We start from the raw sequence: 18,259 nt of genomic DNA on the forward strand, positions 1-18,259 counted from the left end.
TAAATATACTTTTCAGCATTTTGAGAATCAGTTTGTATGTAAAAATATAGTTCAGCCAAGTTTCAACTTTTTGATCTAATTAGACGAGTTTATTTTTATTATTACAAATACCAACTGTATACTGGCACACACCTGTACCAAGATTAAACTATGTAATATATACAACAAATACAATACATTTCTTACTCCAACTGGAAACTTGCTGAAGTGCAGTATTAATATTCCTTGTACAGGAAGCAGTAACATGACCCATGAACAAAAATTGTTTCTGGCCCATAGCAAAGGACTGTGGCAGTTCATGGAAAAGCAAAACTCATCAGCAGAGAAAATCATGACAGTCCTTTCTTCTACAACAGCAGATGATGTAATCTGCTTTCTAGACAGACAATTACTTTTTTAATGTATTAAAGGTAACTTAGAGTTTATTCAGCTATTTATTTAATTGCAATCAGCATTGGCCTCTCTGGAAAAAATATAGAAAAGAATTTATACTTTATTGTAGCAAGAGACAGTGATAGGAAAGAATAGTAAGAGCATAAAAGAGTGGGTTTGTCTTAACTGCCAACAAACACATTTGCTGAAAGGCCATACAACTTTAAAAATATAAACAGCTTAAAATGAGCTTTGTGGGAAGAAGTGGGCAAATGTTCCACCAGTAGCTGCCAACCCTCTCTAGATGGTCTCAGACAGCCAAAATAACATTACAGGTCTATGTTTAAGCACCTGTAATAACTCTCCCACTTCACATAATTAGGAGTGGAGTTAATGAATCACATCTAAATAAGATTATCAGAAACAATGTCACAGTTATGTACTTTATGGCACTACATTTAAAACATTTTCAGGAGTTAGAGAACTATAAAGCCAATCCAATATGACAATGATACAATTAAAACAATATAAATAACAATATAAAATTAGGTTTCTCCATGAAACACTTGCTCTAAGCTGGTCAGAGAACCCTGGGTTAGCCATGATGTCTGAAATATAGATTTAATGAGCACATTCAATAACTTGTTGATTAATACAAAGCCCTGAGGAACTAGGCAGGATTACTAAATACATCACTAAATGGCACTATGAGCACACACAGTCACAGTTCTGTGAGTTACAAAATTGTTCCCCTGAAACACAAGATTATTTCAGTCCTGCATCTGATAGGTACAAACCCCAGCACTCTGTACCAACAGCAGAGGCTGGTTTTAAATGCAATATTCAGGTGGAGATGCTTCTTATTTTCACCAATTTAAGGTTTTTAAGTTTCCCCTTGCACATACAAATGGAAAGGGAAGCAGGTGAGAGGAAACAAAGTTGAAATGAGTTGACAGTAATTAAAACCAACTCACTTTCTGCAGATGTGGCACTTTTGGGTTTTTAATCACTACAACTTCCTTTACCACAACCTTTCTTATTCAGGAGGCAGCCTGTGGGTCAGAACTCTCCCGTTGTACTCAAAAGAGGAAAGGAGGATGAAAAATTAATTAATTAGTCTCCAGTTTTATACCAGTATTTTCCATCCTTGTTTTATAAAAGGAGGAAATGAACAAAGACAGGCAAAAAACCATAAACTCTCCATAAGGCAGAAGGCACTGGGTGAACAAACACATGGGAGTCCTTCATATAATAGGTCTTATTTGAAGGAACCTAACCTTAAGTTTTGTTTTTTTTTTTAATTGAGCAACCACTACTGATACTGAAACAGGTATTGGAAAAATATGCATTTTAGCATGAAAAAATCCACAGCTTTCCTGTACAAAACTAATGCAACTTTCAAAGATTATGTAAAGTAGAAGAGTTTCTTCTACACACCGAGGAAGAAGGTGCAGTGTTGACTTTCATGTTAGAAATATGACAGAATGATAGAAAGCTCCTCTTAGAAGAGAACATAATTAGCTACTCAGTGAAGCTTTAATTAGAAGTATCATAACATCTGATCCTAGATAATGTTCTGTAAGAAAGACTATGCAAATAGCAAGTAATATAGGAAGGATTATCTCTAGGGCATGACACCTTTTTGCCCAATAAGTCTGTTTATGGGTGCCCACAGAGAGAAAAATCCTAAACTAAAGAGCTAATAAGAGTTATTTACGTTATCCTGAATGTTTAAGACAGCTTTAGTTAACCAAGCCTACATCTTGATGTGTAAAGGAAAGGTAGATGCCACCTCTGCTCTCCCTAAACCCTGCTTATTTTTGTTCTAGTCATTTCCACACAGCAATTTCCTTTAAGAAGGATTTAGTGATCATCATTTAATGCAATGAAAAAAAAGAAAAGTAAACAAAAGGAATAGTTTTATGTGGTTAAAATCTTTCCAAAATTATATACTGGGAGAGGAAGGGAATAAAATGTATTTCCTCTCCCTTTCATTTCCAAAGCAGGAAACTGTTCTTCAAAACACCCAATTTGCATTAGGTGTAAATATACAAAACACACCCTGGTGTATTTAAAGCATGTCTTAAAAATTATAAAATATGTTGATGGTGCTGGCTCCCCAGAGAATCCTTTAGGTCAGATGAATATCCATTTCCACAGATGTTCTTATCTTGGAGCAATCCATATTTAAGAACACCTGTTAAACATCCTCCTTTGACACTGGTTCAAGTCCAAAGTCCACGAAAGGATGTTACACGTTTATTTTCAGCACATAAAAAGAGAGTAATTAAAAGCCAAGGAAGTCTGGATTTTCTTCAGTGAATGTATATGAAAAACAAGAAGTCAAGGTGGTGTAATCAGAACGAGCCCAGCTGTGACTGACACACCAAGATTTAAAAGGATGTTGTCGCTCATGTGAAATCATGAAGTATGAATATGACACTTTTGGGAAAACTTCGAGATACTACAGGAAATCTGTAGATAACACAGCAAATTAAATGAGTTTCAGAAGTCCTTTTTGAGTAAGGCCAATATATTGATAACAAGCTCAGGCAGGAAAAAGCACCAGGCCTCAGAAGCCCTCGTTCAAAATCTGCCACTTTGGCATAAACAAGATGCAAAGAGTCAACCTCTATATTAAGGCAAGTGCACATGCAATTGGAATTAAATAAACTCTTCAGATCCTGCCAAGATGCTTCCAGAACCAGTCCTTCACATAAGGCTTAAGAACAGTCAAAAAGAGCAATGTGTTTGCACTATTTCTGTTTTAAACATCCTGTCTGGAGCTCCACAAAGTACGATTTTAATAGTTATCAACGGAGCAAAATGCCTGAGCACAAGGAGGGGGGGATCTTGATTTTTAAACATTTCATGCTTCAGACAGAGTTTAAGAAATTAAATATGCTGAAAGTATTACAATCAGACATTTGTGAATATCAAACTCCAGTAATCACGATCGTTTGATGGGGTTATTGGCATGTGGAAGCCATATTAAACACAAATTTAATTACCCAGTGGTGTAAGTTGGGATGTTTCCCATTTGGGATATTTGATTAAATGTAGAACAGACTTAAGACTGACACTGTGACTTTGAAAACACGCTGTGGTTTTTCAGAAATACCAAGTTAAAAAGAATCCTTAAGGAAGCTGCCTAATAAAAAGCAAAGGCACAGCAGAATTCCAGTGATATACATGGAAAGGCACAACTAATGAAAAATACTCTCATATTGTCAAAGAAAGAATGTTCATATTCTTCAGTGCAGAGAAAGAAAAGGAATCATATTTTTTCCTCTTAAACATACTCCACTGTCATCATTTCAGAACAGAACCTTTGCACAACTGCTGCTCTAGTTTCTACCCTCCATACCAAAAGATTATTGAAATATTACAAATAATTTTTAAATTAAAATACACAATGACAATTTCCTGAAGTCATAAAAATAAATATTTTTAGAAGTACCTATACTGGACAGCCTTAATTTGGAGTTACATTTTCCACAAGCTGGAGAAAAATGTTAAAGACTTGGTACTTTGATTACAGTGTGCAGTATAAGGGAAGTGAGTATAAAAAGTTCTACTGACCAGAATAGTTAAGACTGGTTCATGAGAATATTTCTCTGGACATTTTTTTTTCCTAAATCAAAACTTAACTGATGTTTGACAATCAACAACTGCATTTATTCACCTCAGGAATGTAATCCCATTTTCCATTCTGTCTATAGCAAAGATGGACCAGAGCCTCTTCAGATCTACTCAGCCCATTTAGTGGAGCAAATTCCTACTAACAGGGTTACACAAACAAATTTGATCTATTCATCATTCAAGACATGACAGTACCGAATTAATTTCTCTTTTATAGCTGTTGTATGAATTAATGCCTATATTAAAGCTAAACTCTAGAGGCAGTGCTTGCTGGGACGTGCCTGGGCAACACACACTGATCTGTCTCAAACATGCTGAGTAAGGGACTCACAAGGAGAGCTGATGCAAATTAACTCAGGAGAAACAAAGATTATTTAAGTTCTACACCACGGAGATTTTAATCAACTTCATGTCCAAATGAAGCCGTTTATCAACATCAAATCTGCTAAGCCACAAGTGGAAGACAAAACAAACCAAGGGAGATTGGTAAAACCCGGACTTGAGTGTAAGACACAACGAGGGAAGATCACCAACAACCTTTAACTTGTTGCACACAGGAAGGATGGAATTTAAATGGAGGTAGAGAGAGGTAATACTCGACATTATGTACTTATGTTTAATGACAGTTTAATAAAACTTCAAACATGCTTTTTGTCTTTTCACACCACAAAATTACACACAAGACACTACTTACCTGCTTTTGCAGTCCAGACTAAAACACTGTCTAATTTAAGTAGAGAAAAGGTAATAAAATCCCTCAGGAATAAAGGCTCAGACTACAGGACAACGTTGTTGACCACTTCCTTGTGACAGCAGATGAGGGATGGCAAAGCACAGGCATTTCTACATGTGCACTTACACACCTGGGATGGGATGGAAACAGTTGTCTGGATGTTTTTTCCACTGGCTGGGTACACAATGTCTAAACTCCTCAGCAAAACAAGTCACTTGGAATACATTATTTACATCCAGTGCTCTTTTGTGTACAAAATAATCCAGTGCACACTCTGACTGTAAGAACTGCTCTGACAACGTGCAAGACAATGTATGGGAACTGGTCCAGACTACCTACAATTCCCTCCCTCCCCACCTCCAGGGATAAGAGCTACATCCAAAATATGGAACTGAGAGATGATGTAAGAATGTCAATGAATCTTTTTGCACTCAGAACAAAACAAAGCTCGATATTTGTTAAGCCATTCCCCCAGGACTGCTCTCACAGATTAACTCCTATCAAAAAACCTGTGTATTGTCAATGCAAAACCAGTTGAAACTGTCAATCTTTAAATCAGTAATCTCATTATCACAGTAGCCATATAAACACCGAGAATGCTGATCTTAAAATTCTGTTCCACCTCAATATCTACTTCATGTACCACTAAAACTGTATTTTAATGAAACGTGTAAGAAGGAATCCACTCACTTTATTGTATACTTTTTCTGTGGCTACTAGAAGGAAATCTTTACTTGCAATTTCAGATATTGATTTAAATTCATAAGGTGGAAGGTAAAAGGACTGACCTAATCAAGAATCAACTGGACCTGATCACTTCAGTCACAAGAAAGTGAAATGATTCAAACTAGTACCCAATAAGCAATAGGGAAGGCAAGTCAGGGAGAGGAGAAAAAACAGTCTTTCTTCTTTCTAACATGTAACAGAAATGTGTGAGAGGTCCAGACAAGTAGAACAGCACAGGGTACAGTGACACTTCAAAAACTTTATTAGATTATGACTTTCAAAATAAATTTTAAAAGTGTGCTTCCAGACCAAAAGAAAAAAAAAAAACCCTTAATTTCTAAATGTAGTTAATTTGTGAGGTTCAGCAGGGGTGGGAGAGAAACAGCCAACACCTTTGGCCTAGATGTGCCTTCTACAAAGGACCAGCTCATTTCTCTCCTTCATTTGCTCATTTCTCCAACTCATTTGCCCATTGCACAGTATTTGTTTCCAGCTCTCCCAGAGGCAGGTGAACAGGTCTGTGAGCCACTAGTGCCAGGCATTGTTGGAGTGCAATCCTTCCAATCATCCATCTCAGAGTCACATTAACCATCAAAGATATGCAGAATTCAGTCAGTTGGTTAACACAGGCAGATAATGCAACAGATAAAAATGGCCTCAGGCACTGCAACTCTTGCTCCAACCCCAAGCTGCAGAATATGCCAAAAATCTGCTTTAGAGATGCAAAATAGTGAGAATTTCTCATTGAAGAAATGCAAATGGTATATTCAGTTTTCTTTCACATGCCTAGGTATCCTGCAGGTTTGAGACAGAGCCTGTAATTTCACAACAAAAAGAAAGGTGTTCCTTGTCACACTGGTACTGATTCACCTCTTATTCAGCCAGTGAAAACAAAAGGAAATAATGTTTTTATCTCCACTGCCCACATTCTGATCCCAGCTGTTGTTTCCTCACTGAGGTAGGAGACAGTCAGGAAAAGTTCAGCTACTTTATAAGCAATTCTGCTGAAAGAAACGTACAAAAACTTGAGGCCACTTGTTGTTCATGTGCAAAGTCATATTGTGGGGGACAATATACTCAAATAAAGGGTGGTGAGAGAAAGAATAAAGTTACACCACACCCAGCAGACAATACAGTGTCCAAAAACACCAAAGGTTGGTAGTCATTACATTATCAATAGACAGGATGATGTCCCTAAGTTTTCCAACTGCTAAAAGCAGGGATTCACACTGAGTTAGATATTTCTTAAGCAGAACTTAAGAATTTATAGTGTAAATACTCAAAAACTTATGTCTTCTGAGAGCTTCTATTTATAGAATCCCTGTCAACAGGACTTGGAGATGATGTGAAATAATCACCAGAGGACAGGATGACAGCAGTCCTGGAGAGCTGCTTTTAATAAAAAGCACAATGTATTAGTCATTTGTCTTTTGAGATCCCAAATCCTCCACTCTAAACTTACCAAGGACAAAACAGTTCCACCCTTTGAGATTTTTTTTTTAAAGTCTTCCAGATAAGAGCAGCTTAAGAGAATAAAAATTACCTTGCTCTTTAAAGCACAGTTATGTAGTCTATGATAGAGGAAATGAGACACAAAGGTTCAGGCTGCTGCAGGGTTCCCCCTGTCATGTTCCAGCACCTGAACCAGGGGACAAGCTTCTTGCTTTTTCAGAGATAGAGACACGTGTTTCCTTGAAGAACAACTCAGTTGGGGAATATCCCAGAGGCATCTGATACCTTTGGTTCTGCTGTTTAATAACCAGGCTTCAAGTCAGGGTAAGGCAATTTGCATTTAAGAGTAACACAAAAGAGGAAGAACCTCGGGGATTAGTTTGGATCTGGGAGATTTCTCTTGGTGGAGGAAGCTGGAGACCTTTCCTACCTGTAAATCTATAGCAGTAACAACAGTAGATTGAAGCCTCTAATATTATAGCCCAGTCTTCAAATCTGACTCCCAGTAACAATCAGCAGCATCAGGATTAGGAATAAAATTTCTGAACATACACTGAGATTACATAAAGTCAAAAATCCAGGTCAGAAAAAGTTGCAAAACAGTGGAAAGTCCAAGTCTGCAAATTAGAATTTCAGGAACAAACCAAAAAAGCTCACTGTGCTTCATGGACATTTCTCAAGCTTCTGCTTTTTTTTTTTTCCCTTTTATTTTTGCCTTTTTTTTTTTTCCCCTCCACCTACTCTGCCTTATCAGACTGACTGAAGCTATGGCCACAACTTCAAATACAGAACAAAACATTCAAACATGCCCAACCATCTTCAAAGGCCAGAAAACTGAATGGCACAATTATTCTGAGGGCAGCAGAGAGATCATTCTTTTAAGAACACCATTCCACCCTGACATGGGTCAATAGATTTGTGACCAGAAGATCAACTTTTCTCAAAGTTCTGTCAGAACTTTAGAGGGGCTCTGGACCAAACTAATCCATTTGCTCATTAGAAAGAGCTGGATGTGTTTCCTTTTCTCCTTCAGGCCTTTGAATCAGAGTTCTGCAAAATACAACAATAACCCAGGTTATACCTCCCATAGGCATTACAAACATTTCTACACCTGCAACAAGGAAAATGTCCTGGGTCTGGCAGAGATGGAGTTAATTTTGCCCAGGACAGCCCTCCCAGTGCTGTGTATTGGTAACTGGAGAGGTGTTGGGAACACTGCTGCTCTGGCTCCTGCTGGGCAGTGCTCCCACAGCAGGGATGCCCCTCCAGCATCCCCCCCTCTCCAGCAGCCTGGGGGTGGGGAGGGGACACAGTCAGGACAGCCAACCCAAACTGACCAAAGGGATATTCCTCTGCTTTTGCTTTTATTAAATTGCCTTTATCTTGACCCTGCAGTCTTTTCCATCTTGTCTTCTCCCACCACCTCGTCCTACTGAGAGGAGTGACAGAGTCCAGCCAGGGCCAGCCCACCACAAGTACTGCAACAGGACCACAAGTTTAGGTGAGTTTAGAACATGGGAATAACAAGTTCATGTTGTTTAGAACAGACCATGAAGCCTTACCCTTCAGTCTAAGGCCCTCTTCATTACTTGTTTGATTGTTCATACTGATTGTTGCTATAAACAAAACAGTTGAAGCGTGTTCTAAGCAGACTACAAACTGCTCAGTTGAATTTAGCCTAATTTAAAAAAGTCTTCATATACAGCTATAGATGCCACATAAGCAAGAAATAGGATAGCTCTTGAAACTAATTTCCATAAAACAAGCTGACTGGATCAACTTGCCTCTCCGGTTTTTTTGGCATCTGGCTGTGGGATTACATTAACTGATCGCTATCAGAACAAAAACAACTTTCGATTTATCATTTTATTATGTTCATAATGTGAATTAGGTTAACTGCTACCCAGGCAGTACCAAAACTGTAATTTAATAAATTACCTCGTGAGGATTATCAGATTTCGAAGAGCCTACTGCAGGTGGTGTGAGGAGCAGGTTCACAGCCCACCACCGAGCAGCAGGTTGTTTGGCAGACATTCCTCAGCTGAAAGGACTACAATCATCTCCACTTTGAAGCAAGAGTGTTTTGGAGGAAAAGTTCAAAAGGTGTTTAATTCCCAGACAGTGATAATCCTAAAACTGTCTGTTTTGTTCAGAGACCTGCAGGAAATACCTACTTGACAGACCAAGTCAATTGACCTTCCCTTTCCAGACACCTCTTGCACATTGAAATAACTTTCACAAGAGGAAATGTCAGAGATGTGCAAACAATAAGGCTGATTTTGGTGAAAATGGCTGATAGGAACACAAACTTGGTTTTCAAGTTTATAAAGGAATATCTATATCAATAACATGGAGAAATAAAGTTAGAGCCTTAACAAATTATTTATATATATATTCAGGTAAGTAGAGCATATACACAAAGTCTCTCTAATGAATACTGGCTCTAATCACAGAAAATCATTTAAAATCAAAAGCATATAGATCAGAGAAGAACTATCTCACAGTGTTTCCAAGAGTTTATTTCACAGGAATAAAGAATGGCCTTCTAATACTGTTTTCTTTTGCAGGCAGACATAGGGAGAAACACCATCTGAACTGTAGGCCAATTTTTCAATAATAACAAACCCATACATTCCCCATGGTTTACAGTCTCTCAAATATTAAAACCAGATAAACCATAGCTGTAGCCAATCCTTTGCAGCTTTTCACATGACTTAAGCTACATAAAAAGAGCATTCTCCTTTAGATCACAGACATTAGCCAAACCTGTATATTCCTTTGCAAAAGAGTATCACTGTTATAATGAGATTTGGTTTTCTGAACAGAGAAAATAAAAAGAAGTTCAATCAAAGCTCCTATTCAGTGCAAGGATTAAAAATAAAGGAAAAGAATAAACTAGTTATTGCTTTGCCTCTACCAGCCCGACTGTGAAATTTTCATATCCTTTTAAAGATGTATCCGGAACTCTGCAAAAGAAAAACCCACAAATACACACAAGAAAAAAGTACTCACACTGTTTGGGTGTTGAATGGCAACTTGGTGCTGCAGCCTAACCCGCTGTGGCATCATCACATCATCCTGGAATAAATAGCACACTGTTACTGAACATAAAAAGGGTCACAGTACAGTACTGACACACAGCAGAATATGCTGCTAAATTAACATCATTTTACTGGCTTGCAGTCAGAAATGCAAATGGAACAGATATTAAGAGCCTTCACACTTTTCAGGGATTAAACTCAGTGCTGCTCAAGCTGGAAGTGATCAAAACTATGATGTGACAATGGAGCTGGGATCTCAACACACGTCGACAGCACCCACACATTTATTTCTCAAAAACTCCCCAACTCTTGCACAACCCCCAGAGCAGCACTGGCAGTGTCAGCACAGGGAACTAATCTTGATTAAAACCTTGATTTGAGCCACCTCAGCAATACAAGGAAATGTTCTCTTTAGTCTGGCTGTACCTTGTTTCATTGACAATGATGAGCCTTCAATGTCTAGATCTAGAAATATGTCATATATCATGAGCACAGAAACTAGCATTTGTGAAATGATAAAATTCTAGAGAAAAAGGAAAAAAGGAAAGTACCCACACTCTTAAAATGCATCAGCATTGGCACTGGCTTTAAACACACCACCTACATTTCGACTTCATGTTAGTACTTCCACTTGTAGCATAAAGATCTGTTTTACTTACATACAGAAAGGTTGCTTTTTGAAGAGTCAGTAACCTTGCATACCTTCCCTGGACAGCTAGGAGAGATTCCTTTCAAAATCATATTATTTCCTGTTCAGAATTAAAGCCTTTCTAGACCATGATTTTACAGTCTATAAAAACTTTAGCCCAAATTCTCTTCCCTAAATTTAGCCTCCTAAGGTTTCTGACTATATTGTTTTCCATTTTGGTGCCATGTTTCCTCCCTTTTAAAGGATCAGACTTTCTTAGATGCTGATGAAAGCTAACACAGCCTATTTCTTCTCAGAATATTTCCAAATAACTTTATCAGGCAAACACGATTCAAAGGAGCCCTGATTCCCTGTTCAACAGCCTCTCTTTTAACAGTTTGTCACTCTGAGGAAATTCCTACTAAAGCCAAAAACCCCAATATGGAATTTGCAACAACTTTCACAATAAAACTTCCCATCAAATCAATGGCAACAAAAATATATATCTTGGTGTTTAAATATCTCAAGCTTAAAGGGTTGAATGACCTTGCTATAAAGGTGCCACTACAGTTTTATCAAAACAACTCATGAAGAAAAAAGTTTTAGAAGTAGATCCAACTATTTAATACAATTCAAGGTTAAAGATAAAACAAATGAATAATAAAACTGACCCTTATCACATCCAAGTTTATAAAAGATGGAAGGAATACATTGCCAAAAGCATTTTTCTGTATTTTGTATTTAGGAATATTTAGTAATAAGCATGACAGCTGTTACTGATTTTGAAAGCCAATGGAGTGAAAAAACCCTTCTGATTTCTCAACGTCTGTACATGACTTATATCAAAACTACAACAGAATTATTTACCATTTAATCCACTTTATCAATAAGGCACCAGAATTCCTGTACTTATCCTGTACAAATGTTCCAATAAAACCTTTACTCTATTTCCCAGAAGAACCATAATCCTATTGCCAAATACAGAGCTAATTTTTGTAAATTAAAACCTGGTTTGCACATAAGCAATAGGAGACAACTTTTAACTGAGCCTTGTTCACTCCTTTACAAGTAGCTAAAGATTCTTATATGTCTTCTTGTTAAATGTGGAAAAAAAGAGAATGAAAAAGAAATCTACCAAAAAGTATGGAATTTCAATGCTTATAACACTGTTACTATAATCTCTTACAAGATACAAAATATGTGCTAAAAGATTCCACTGTTTATGATCCCTCACAACAGAGAGAAATTTAACAGAACTCACACACAGAGGTGAAAAATAATCTTGATTTAAAAATGTTAAATCAGCCTGGAAGGTATTCAAACCAAATTCAAACATCCCATTCACCAAACAGCTCAATGGCATGTTTTCAGCAGAGGACAACTTGACAGGAGTGGCCTCGTTCCCTTAACAAAACTGTGTCATTTTGGTGCCATTGGCAAAACACACATCGACAGCTCTGGGTCTCAGGCTATCAGAGAGCATCAGTGTTCTGCAAACTCCAGCTAAAGAGGGGGCACTAGAACCACAAAAATGCCTCTTTTTATTAATACAGCTTTGTTCTCTAATGTTGGAAAACTCTATGAACTCTTATCCTGAATGACCTTTGGGTTTTTTTATAATTTTGTCTTTTTTTTTTTTTATTAATAGCTTTACACATCTGCTGCACTGATGTACTGTTCTGTGCTGCTTCCATGTTCATGAAAGGAGAAAGAAAGAAGGGGGGGGAAAAGAATATAATAGTTAAAGGCATAATCTCAAAATAATACAGGAATCAGGCAATGAGGAAGAACAGCATAAAATACAAGTCACATCCCAGACAAAACTGAGGCACATCAGTCATTCTTGGACTCAGGCTGGCCAACTATGACAGAAAGGCAGCTGCAAAATCCACCTTCAACAGATCCTTCACTATTGATGACTGGGCCAAACTGGAAAACAGAATATATTTATAGTGAAATCATCCTAAGTAACGTGGATATATTTGAGACCAGTGTTTAAAAACCAAATTAAAGTCTAATGAGTAAAACCAAAACAACTGTACCACAAAATAAGAGCATTTTAAATTTTTTTTCAACTTCAGAGGCCACTGGTAGGAGTGAGAGGCCCAACCATCCACTGGAGTGATAAGAGTTTATGGAATTTTAGCAACTGTAATACTGGACAATGAAGAAGTTAAAGGTATTTTATCCAGCTGTACATTATGCAATCACAAATACAGTTTTGTTGTATTCATGATATTGAATTCAGAAAACACGTTGCCAGACTTTGGTTTCTACAGTTAGAGTTTGGTTGTCTTATTTTGGTTTAAAACTGAGAACAAAACCTCAGTATTTAGACAAACACTTTCAAAATTATTTTTCACTCCTGTCATGTCAGACAGAAAAAAAAGGGCCTATCCAAATGTAGCCAAAAAAGGGAAGTTTATTTAGTTTGTTTCTGTCTCCTAGGTGAGAGTGGGGAAGATAACAATGCCAGCAGTGAGTTACACTGAATATATAATTTTAAAAAACAGAAGTTTAACAGAAGTTTCTACTGAAATTCAATTTTCTCTGTTTACATGGAAGTTTCTAATGGATGTCCCCTAGCAGATATACAGCAGACAGGATGAAGAGAGAATGAAAGAATGGAAATAACAGGTTTAAAATAAATGCTAGGTAAATGCAAGCCCTCCCTAATCATATACTTGCAATACTGTAGCTAAGTAAGAACAAATCTATAAAGAAATCTTTTCTCATGTAACCCCACTCACCAAACTTAGCAGAAAAATTTAGAAAAGTCTCAGGTAACAGATGGGTTTGCTGTCACCTAAATATGTTTATCCATGCAAATAAGTCCAAACAGGTACACAGCAGGAAATAAACCAACAAACAGAAACTTCTCCAGGCACCCAAAATAATGCAGAATTTATAGGAATTTTGGTGATTCCAAACATGCTGCTTCTTCTGCAGGAGGAGAACAGGAGCAGGAGAACAATTTGCTGAAAGATGAGGAATGAAAAGGAGTTTATTTCACAGGAGAAGGAAGCAGAGGTCTCAGGGGCAGCCCAGGTGAGTTTGTGGCAGTGGGGCCGTGACCCCCAGCACCTCCCAGCCCTGTCTGCTCCTGTCCCATCTCTGCAGACCTGCCCTGCTCCTGCCGAGTTCCACACCCTCAGCTGGGCTGTTCTCCTCCCAACCTCGGGCACCAGGCTTGATAAAAACACACCCAATTTACACTGAGCTAATTGCTTTGTTTCACTTAACTCACATGTTTAGCTGGAGAAAAGGAAAACTAAACCCATAGGCTGAGCTTAAGGACTACTCAAAGCTGCTGCTACTCAAAGCTGCTGCTGTTTCAGGATGGGTTTCTTAAATCAATTTGGATAAAGTCAAATGACAAGCATTCACAACCAGGCTGCCTGCACCACACTGAGCTCCACAGTGATAACTTCACGATTTTCCCTTAAAAGTGGGGGGTTCTGAACTTCAGAAAGTAAAACAAAATATACAGCTCAATGTAAAATACACTTTTGGCACCCAAGGGCAAGTTCATAAAAAATAAGACAGTAATTGTAGCTCAGTACTGTAGTGCTTTCTTAGGCTCACATTACAGACTCAGCATCACAGGCTTTTCCAAATTCCCTTCGTGTTTGGCTGCTCAAAAAAAATAAAATAAAATTGAGACCTGATACGCTCCACCCCCATAACAACAGCACCTTCTTTCTGCTGCAGTTATTACACATAAAACACAACCAGTAAAAGCACCAGGAGGAATGTTTCACTCACTGAGCAACAATATGGCATCTCCAAAGTCTTTCAATCCATCAAATGGTCATTCATTTGTGCTGCACCTGCTCAGACCATAGTGAAAATCTTTCTTTGCTATTGTTCAGTTCAGCTCCTTGAACCAGGGAAATGAAAGGTCTGGGACCTCCAAAGCTTGGCCTGTCAGCAGCTCTACCAAAGCAAATACCCTGATCCCAGGCAGTTCTCCAGGGGCAGGTTTTTAAAACAGCCTCACACTATCAAGCTCATCAAATCAGGCACTCTAATGGCACCCACGAGTCACCTGAGACTAATGATCTGTCAGTACTTGCAAGATCATAGGAAAAAAAATACTACTTTTCTGTTTTTGCTCCTGAATTAAACTGAGAAAGAAGGGGACAAGAAAGAAAACACTTCAAAGTTTAAGAAGCTGACTGCACTGGCCACCTTTCTATTCTTGAGCATGGCAACAAACAGGTCTACATGGAAGATATACTGGTTTTCTTATGAGCCTCACCATATTTTTATGGAATGTTTGAATTCAGCATCACTGCTAGTTGATCAGGACATTTTCAAGGTAGCTCCCACCTCAGTGCATTTGTTCAATAAATGCAGACAATGCCTTTTCATATCTCACTTTTCTGTGGTTATTGGAGTTCACCTTTGATTTTTCTCACAGTTGGGCCACTGAAAATAAAGTGTGTGAGTGTTTGCAGTCAAGGGAAGCAGGTTACTCACATGGGGCTCCACAGCAAAGCCAATAAACTTAGAGAAGAGTCAAATCCTCACTGGTCGATTCCAAACACTCCAAACAGAGAGATGTTATGGCAACCAAATCCAGAAGGTTTGCTTCTTCATTTATGAAACAGAAAATTAACATTGCACATAGCAGATAAAGGCATTTAATCTGTTTTTAGCACAAGCACATCCTTACAGAACAATAAAAGCAAAGATGCCTTCGAGTACTTCTAGTTTGATTTTTTTGGAGCTCATTAGTGAGTCAGAAACATGGACAACTCTTCTGGACAGAAAGGGTCTTCTAGTAATGGAGTTCATCACTACATCCACTTATCTGCTATTTGAGTAACAGCTTTATTTCAGTTTTTAAATCAGAGGATAAAATTCTCAGGGAATGGCATGTTAACAGCAGAAACCAAACACATGAAGTCTGATCACTGCTTCATTTCCTAAGCTATACAGGTGTTAATTTGAAAGGGAGAATATTTTAAAAGTTTCTTAGTGCCTGTTATATATATATATATATATATATATATATATATATATATATGTATGTATATATATATATAATGGCAACTAACAAGAAATCCATGTTTTCAAACCCAGCAGGTTATGGAAACAGTAAAACCAAGCAGCTCTGTTTATAACTGAATGCTATATTGAAGGCTGAAACATTTAGCTGAGGTCCAACCTCCTTCCTCCCAGACCTTTATCAACAGCCCCTCGAGGAAGTGGGTTTGAACTTGAAACTCAAGGAACACACGAAATTTCACAGCAATTTAAAAATTACCGTTCCCAACTTAAATCACACAAGCAAATCTCACAACCAGAAAGGCTCAGGTCAGCAGCTGCCACTTAAACATGGGAATGTCAAATCCAGTGGTCCTGGATTCACTGTTGGTGAACAAAACTCAGCTGTGTCCCTGTGGCATTTTCAGCTCTTAGTGGCGACACGGTTTAGAGTCACATCTTTGAACTGCCTGAGAATCTCTGGAATAGTGATACACTGCCAACAGAGCCTTTCAAAAGATTAAAACAAGCGTGTCAAGGACTCGAGTGAATATGACTGGCTTTGAAATACTGCAGGTCAAAAAAGGACACATTTTTATATTTCTCCTTTAACAATCCCCAACAACACACTGATTAAACCTGAAAGAATTGGAAACTCCACAGATGATTAAGATGAAATGAAAGCTTGTTCCTTTTTAAAGAAGTACAGTTTTACACAAGTTCAGGCATGTTTAAGTGAATGTCAAAGAAAACAGCAGTTCAAAGCAGCAAACAGAATTTTTAGTGTAAGAGTTCTGCTGGGGAAATGCTTCTAACAAAGATGGCATGACCCCAGAGAACTGACAAACTACAGCCACAGCACAATGAAACTGGTAGATAAAGTCATAACTGCAGACAGTTTTAGGAGAGTAAAGCTAACACTGAAATATTTTGCATAATTAGATCTCATTTCCTGATACTATAAATGTTAAATATGAAAAATTTGTGAAGTATCTTCAATTTTTCTACTTGTTTTCCCAGCGGGGGAAAAAAATGCCTCAGTAGCTTAGAGGTGAAATCTGTAAGAGCAACCATGGCAGAAAAACTGCACAATGGCTGTTAGTCAAACAGCTGCCACTTCATACTAGAATGGGCTGATCAAATTCTGACAGTCCTGAGCTCTGCAACCTTTTTTTTCCACATTTCTTCCCAGTTTGTTGTCCTCACAAATCTGTGTTGAGAGACATAACACAAGCAGCTTGACTCCAGCTGGAGTGGCAAGCAAAACAGTCTCTCTGGAGCCAGTACTTCCAAAGATGCTCCCACATATGTTCCTACATCCTTTTACTCCGAGAAGACAGAGTAATGCACAAAGAGCCACCGGGTATTTCTCCACCTTTATGCAAAATCCCCATTCCCAGCCCCGTTTTCTCTCCACATTCACCTACAGCAAACCTGAAGCTGGGGCTGCACTTCTGGAGGTCAGTTCCCTGGCACTGCTGCAGCACATTCCAGAGGGCTGATATCAGCATTCCTTCCTAGAGAGCTGGATACTGGATTGGGGAGTGCAATGAAGAAGGTAGGTGGTGTGTGGAAGCAGAGTTGTTAAACAGCTGGCAACATCTGTGTTTCAGCATTTATCACACAACATTGACCAGCTACAGCCAAAACATTGAGCAATTTTTAGACTTGGAGCGGTTTCCACAGTCATTTTTATTTCCTCCGATCTGTTTTCAGCAAAAAGAATGCTAGTCACAAGGACAGACAGCAGAAAATGCATTTAATTAATGCAAATTATTCATTAATTTTGATATTTCTTTTGCATCGAGATTAAGCTTCTGATAGTTCAGAATGCCTCTGTTTTGAAGCAGAAATAAAAGTGCACAGAACAGAAAATCTTTGTAACTCTTCCCAAGCTTATCCACACTGTAAGTCATAAAATTCTCAACTCACCTCAAGCAGATCTTAATTATATTAAATATAAGCTTATGCTAATGATAACATTGCAGAAATACAAAATTATTATTCCTTATTATATTCCTTAGTAGTTGTAATTTGTTTCCCTGATGTTTTGTTTTCCTGCATAGTTAGTCAGCAAATAGAAACAACACAGCAGCATGAAGATGTACACCACTTGGTAAATAACAAATGTAGAATTCTGAAGATATCACTGTAAAAATATGAATTAATTTCTTTTAGAGAATTTAATTCTCTAGCTTGCTGCTTGTGATTTACAAACAATTCGACCTGTCTGGATTGAAAAGAAAGACTAACCTATAATTTGCCTCAGGAGATTATTTTGAGATAGAAGATATGAAGCTCCATGGGACAATGGTACATTAATTTCTTATTCATGTACATGTGGACTCAATTCATTTCAGTCAACATAAGTACATATGCAACTCATACAGACTGCCTGGAATGCCCCCTGCAATGTGGGGTCTGTCCAAGCCTGGAATACCTGAGCTTTGGAAATCATAAGATCTGGGTTTTTTTTAATTTTAGATATATAAACAGCCTCACTGACTCCAAACACAGGAGAGTAAAATCATTTGTATAGACAAAATGGCACTTGGCTTTGTGTCTGCCCAAGTAAAGCAAAAAGAACTTGATCCTGAGTTCATCCACCTCAGCACGACTGGCATCACTCCAATGACTTCCTGGCATAATTTATGAGGTCCCTCCACTCTTCCA

The 18,259-nt window shown here is 38.0% G+C and overlaps 1 protein-coding gene across 1 annotated transcript in view; it reads right to left on the reverse strand.

The window, feature by feature from the left end:
• Positions 1-18,259, reverse strand: part of B3GNTL1 (UDP-GlcNAc:betaGal beta-1,3-N-acetylglucosaminyltransferase like 1) — a 112,801-nt gene that overhangs the window by 83,398 nt on the left and 11,144 nt on the right. The window contains exon 5 of the mRNA XM_051797543.1: positions 9,938-10,003. Coding sequence (XP_051653503.1) covers positions 9,938-10,003 — 66 coding nt within the window. The remainder of the gene's footprint in view (positions 1-9,937; positions 10,004-18,259) is intronic.

Source organism: Manacus candei, unplaced genomic scaffold (assembly GCF_025592945.1).
Source record: "Manacus candei isolate 608988 ecotype Guabito, Panama unplaced genomic scaffold, ASM2559294v1 h1tg000047l, whole genome shotgun sequence".
In the NCBI taxonomy this organism is placed as follows: Eukaryota; Metazoa; Chordata; class Aves; order Passeriformes; family Pipridae; genus Manacus; species Manacus candei.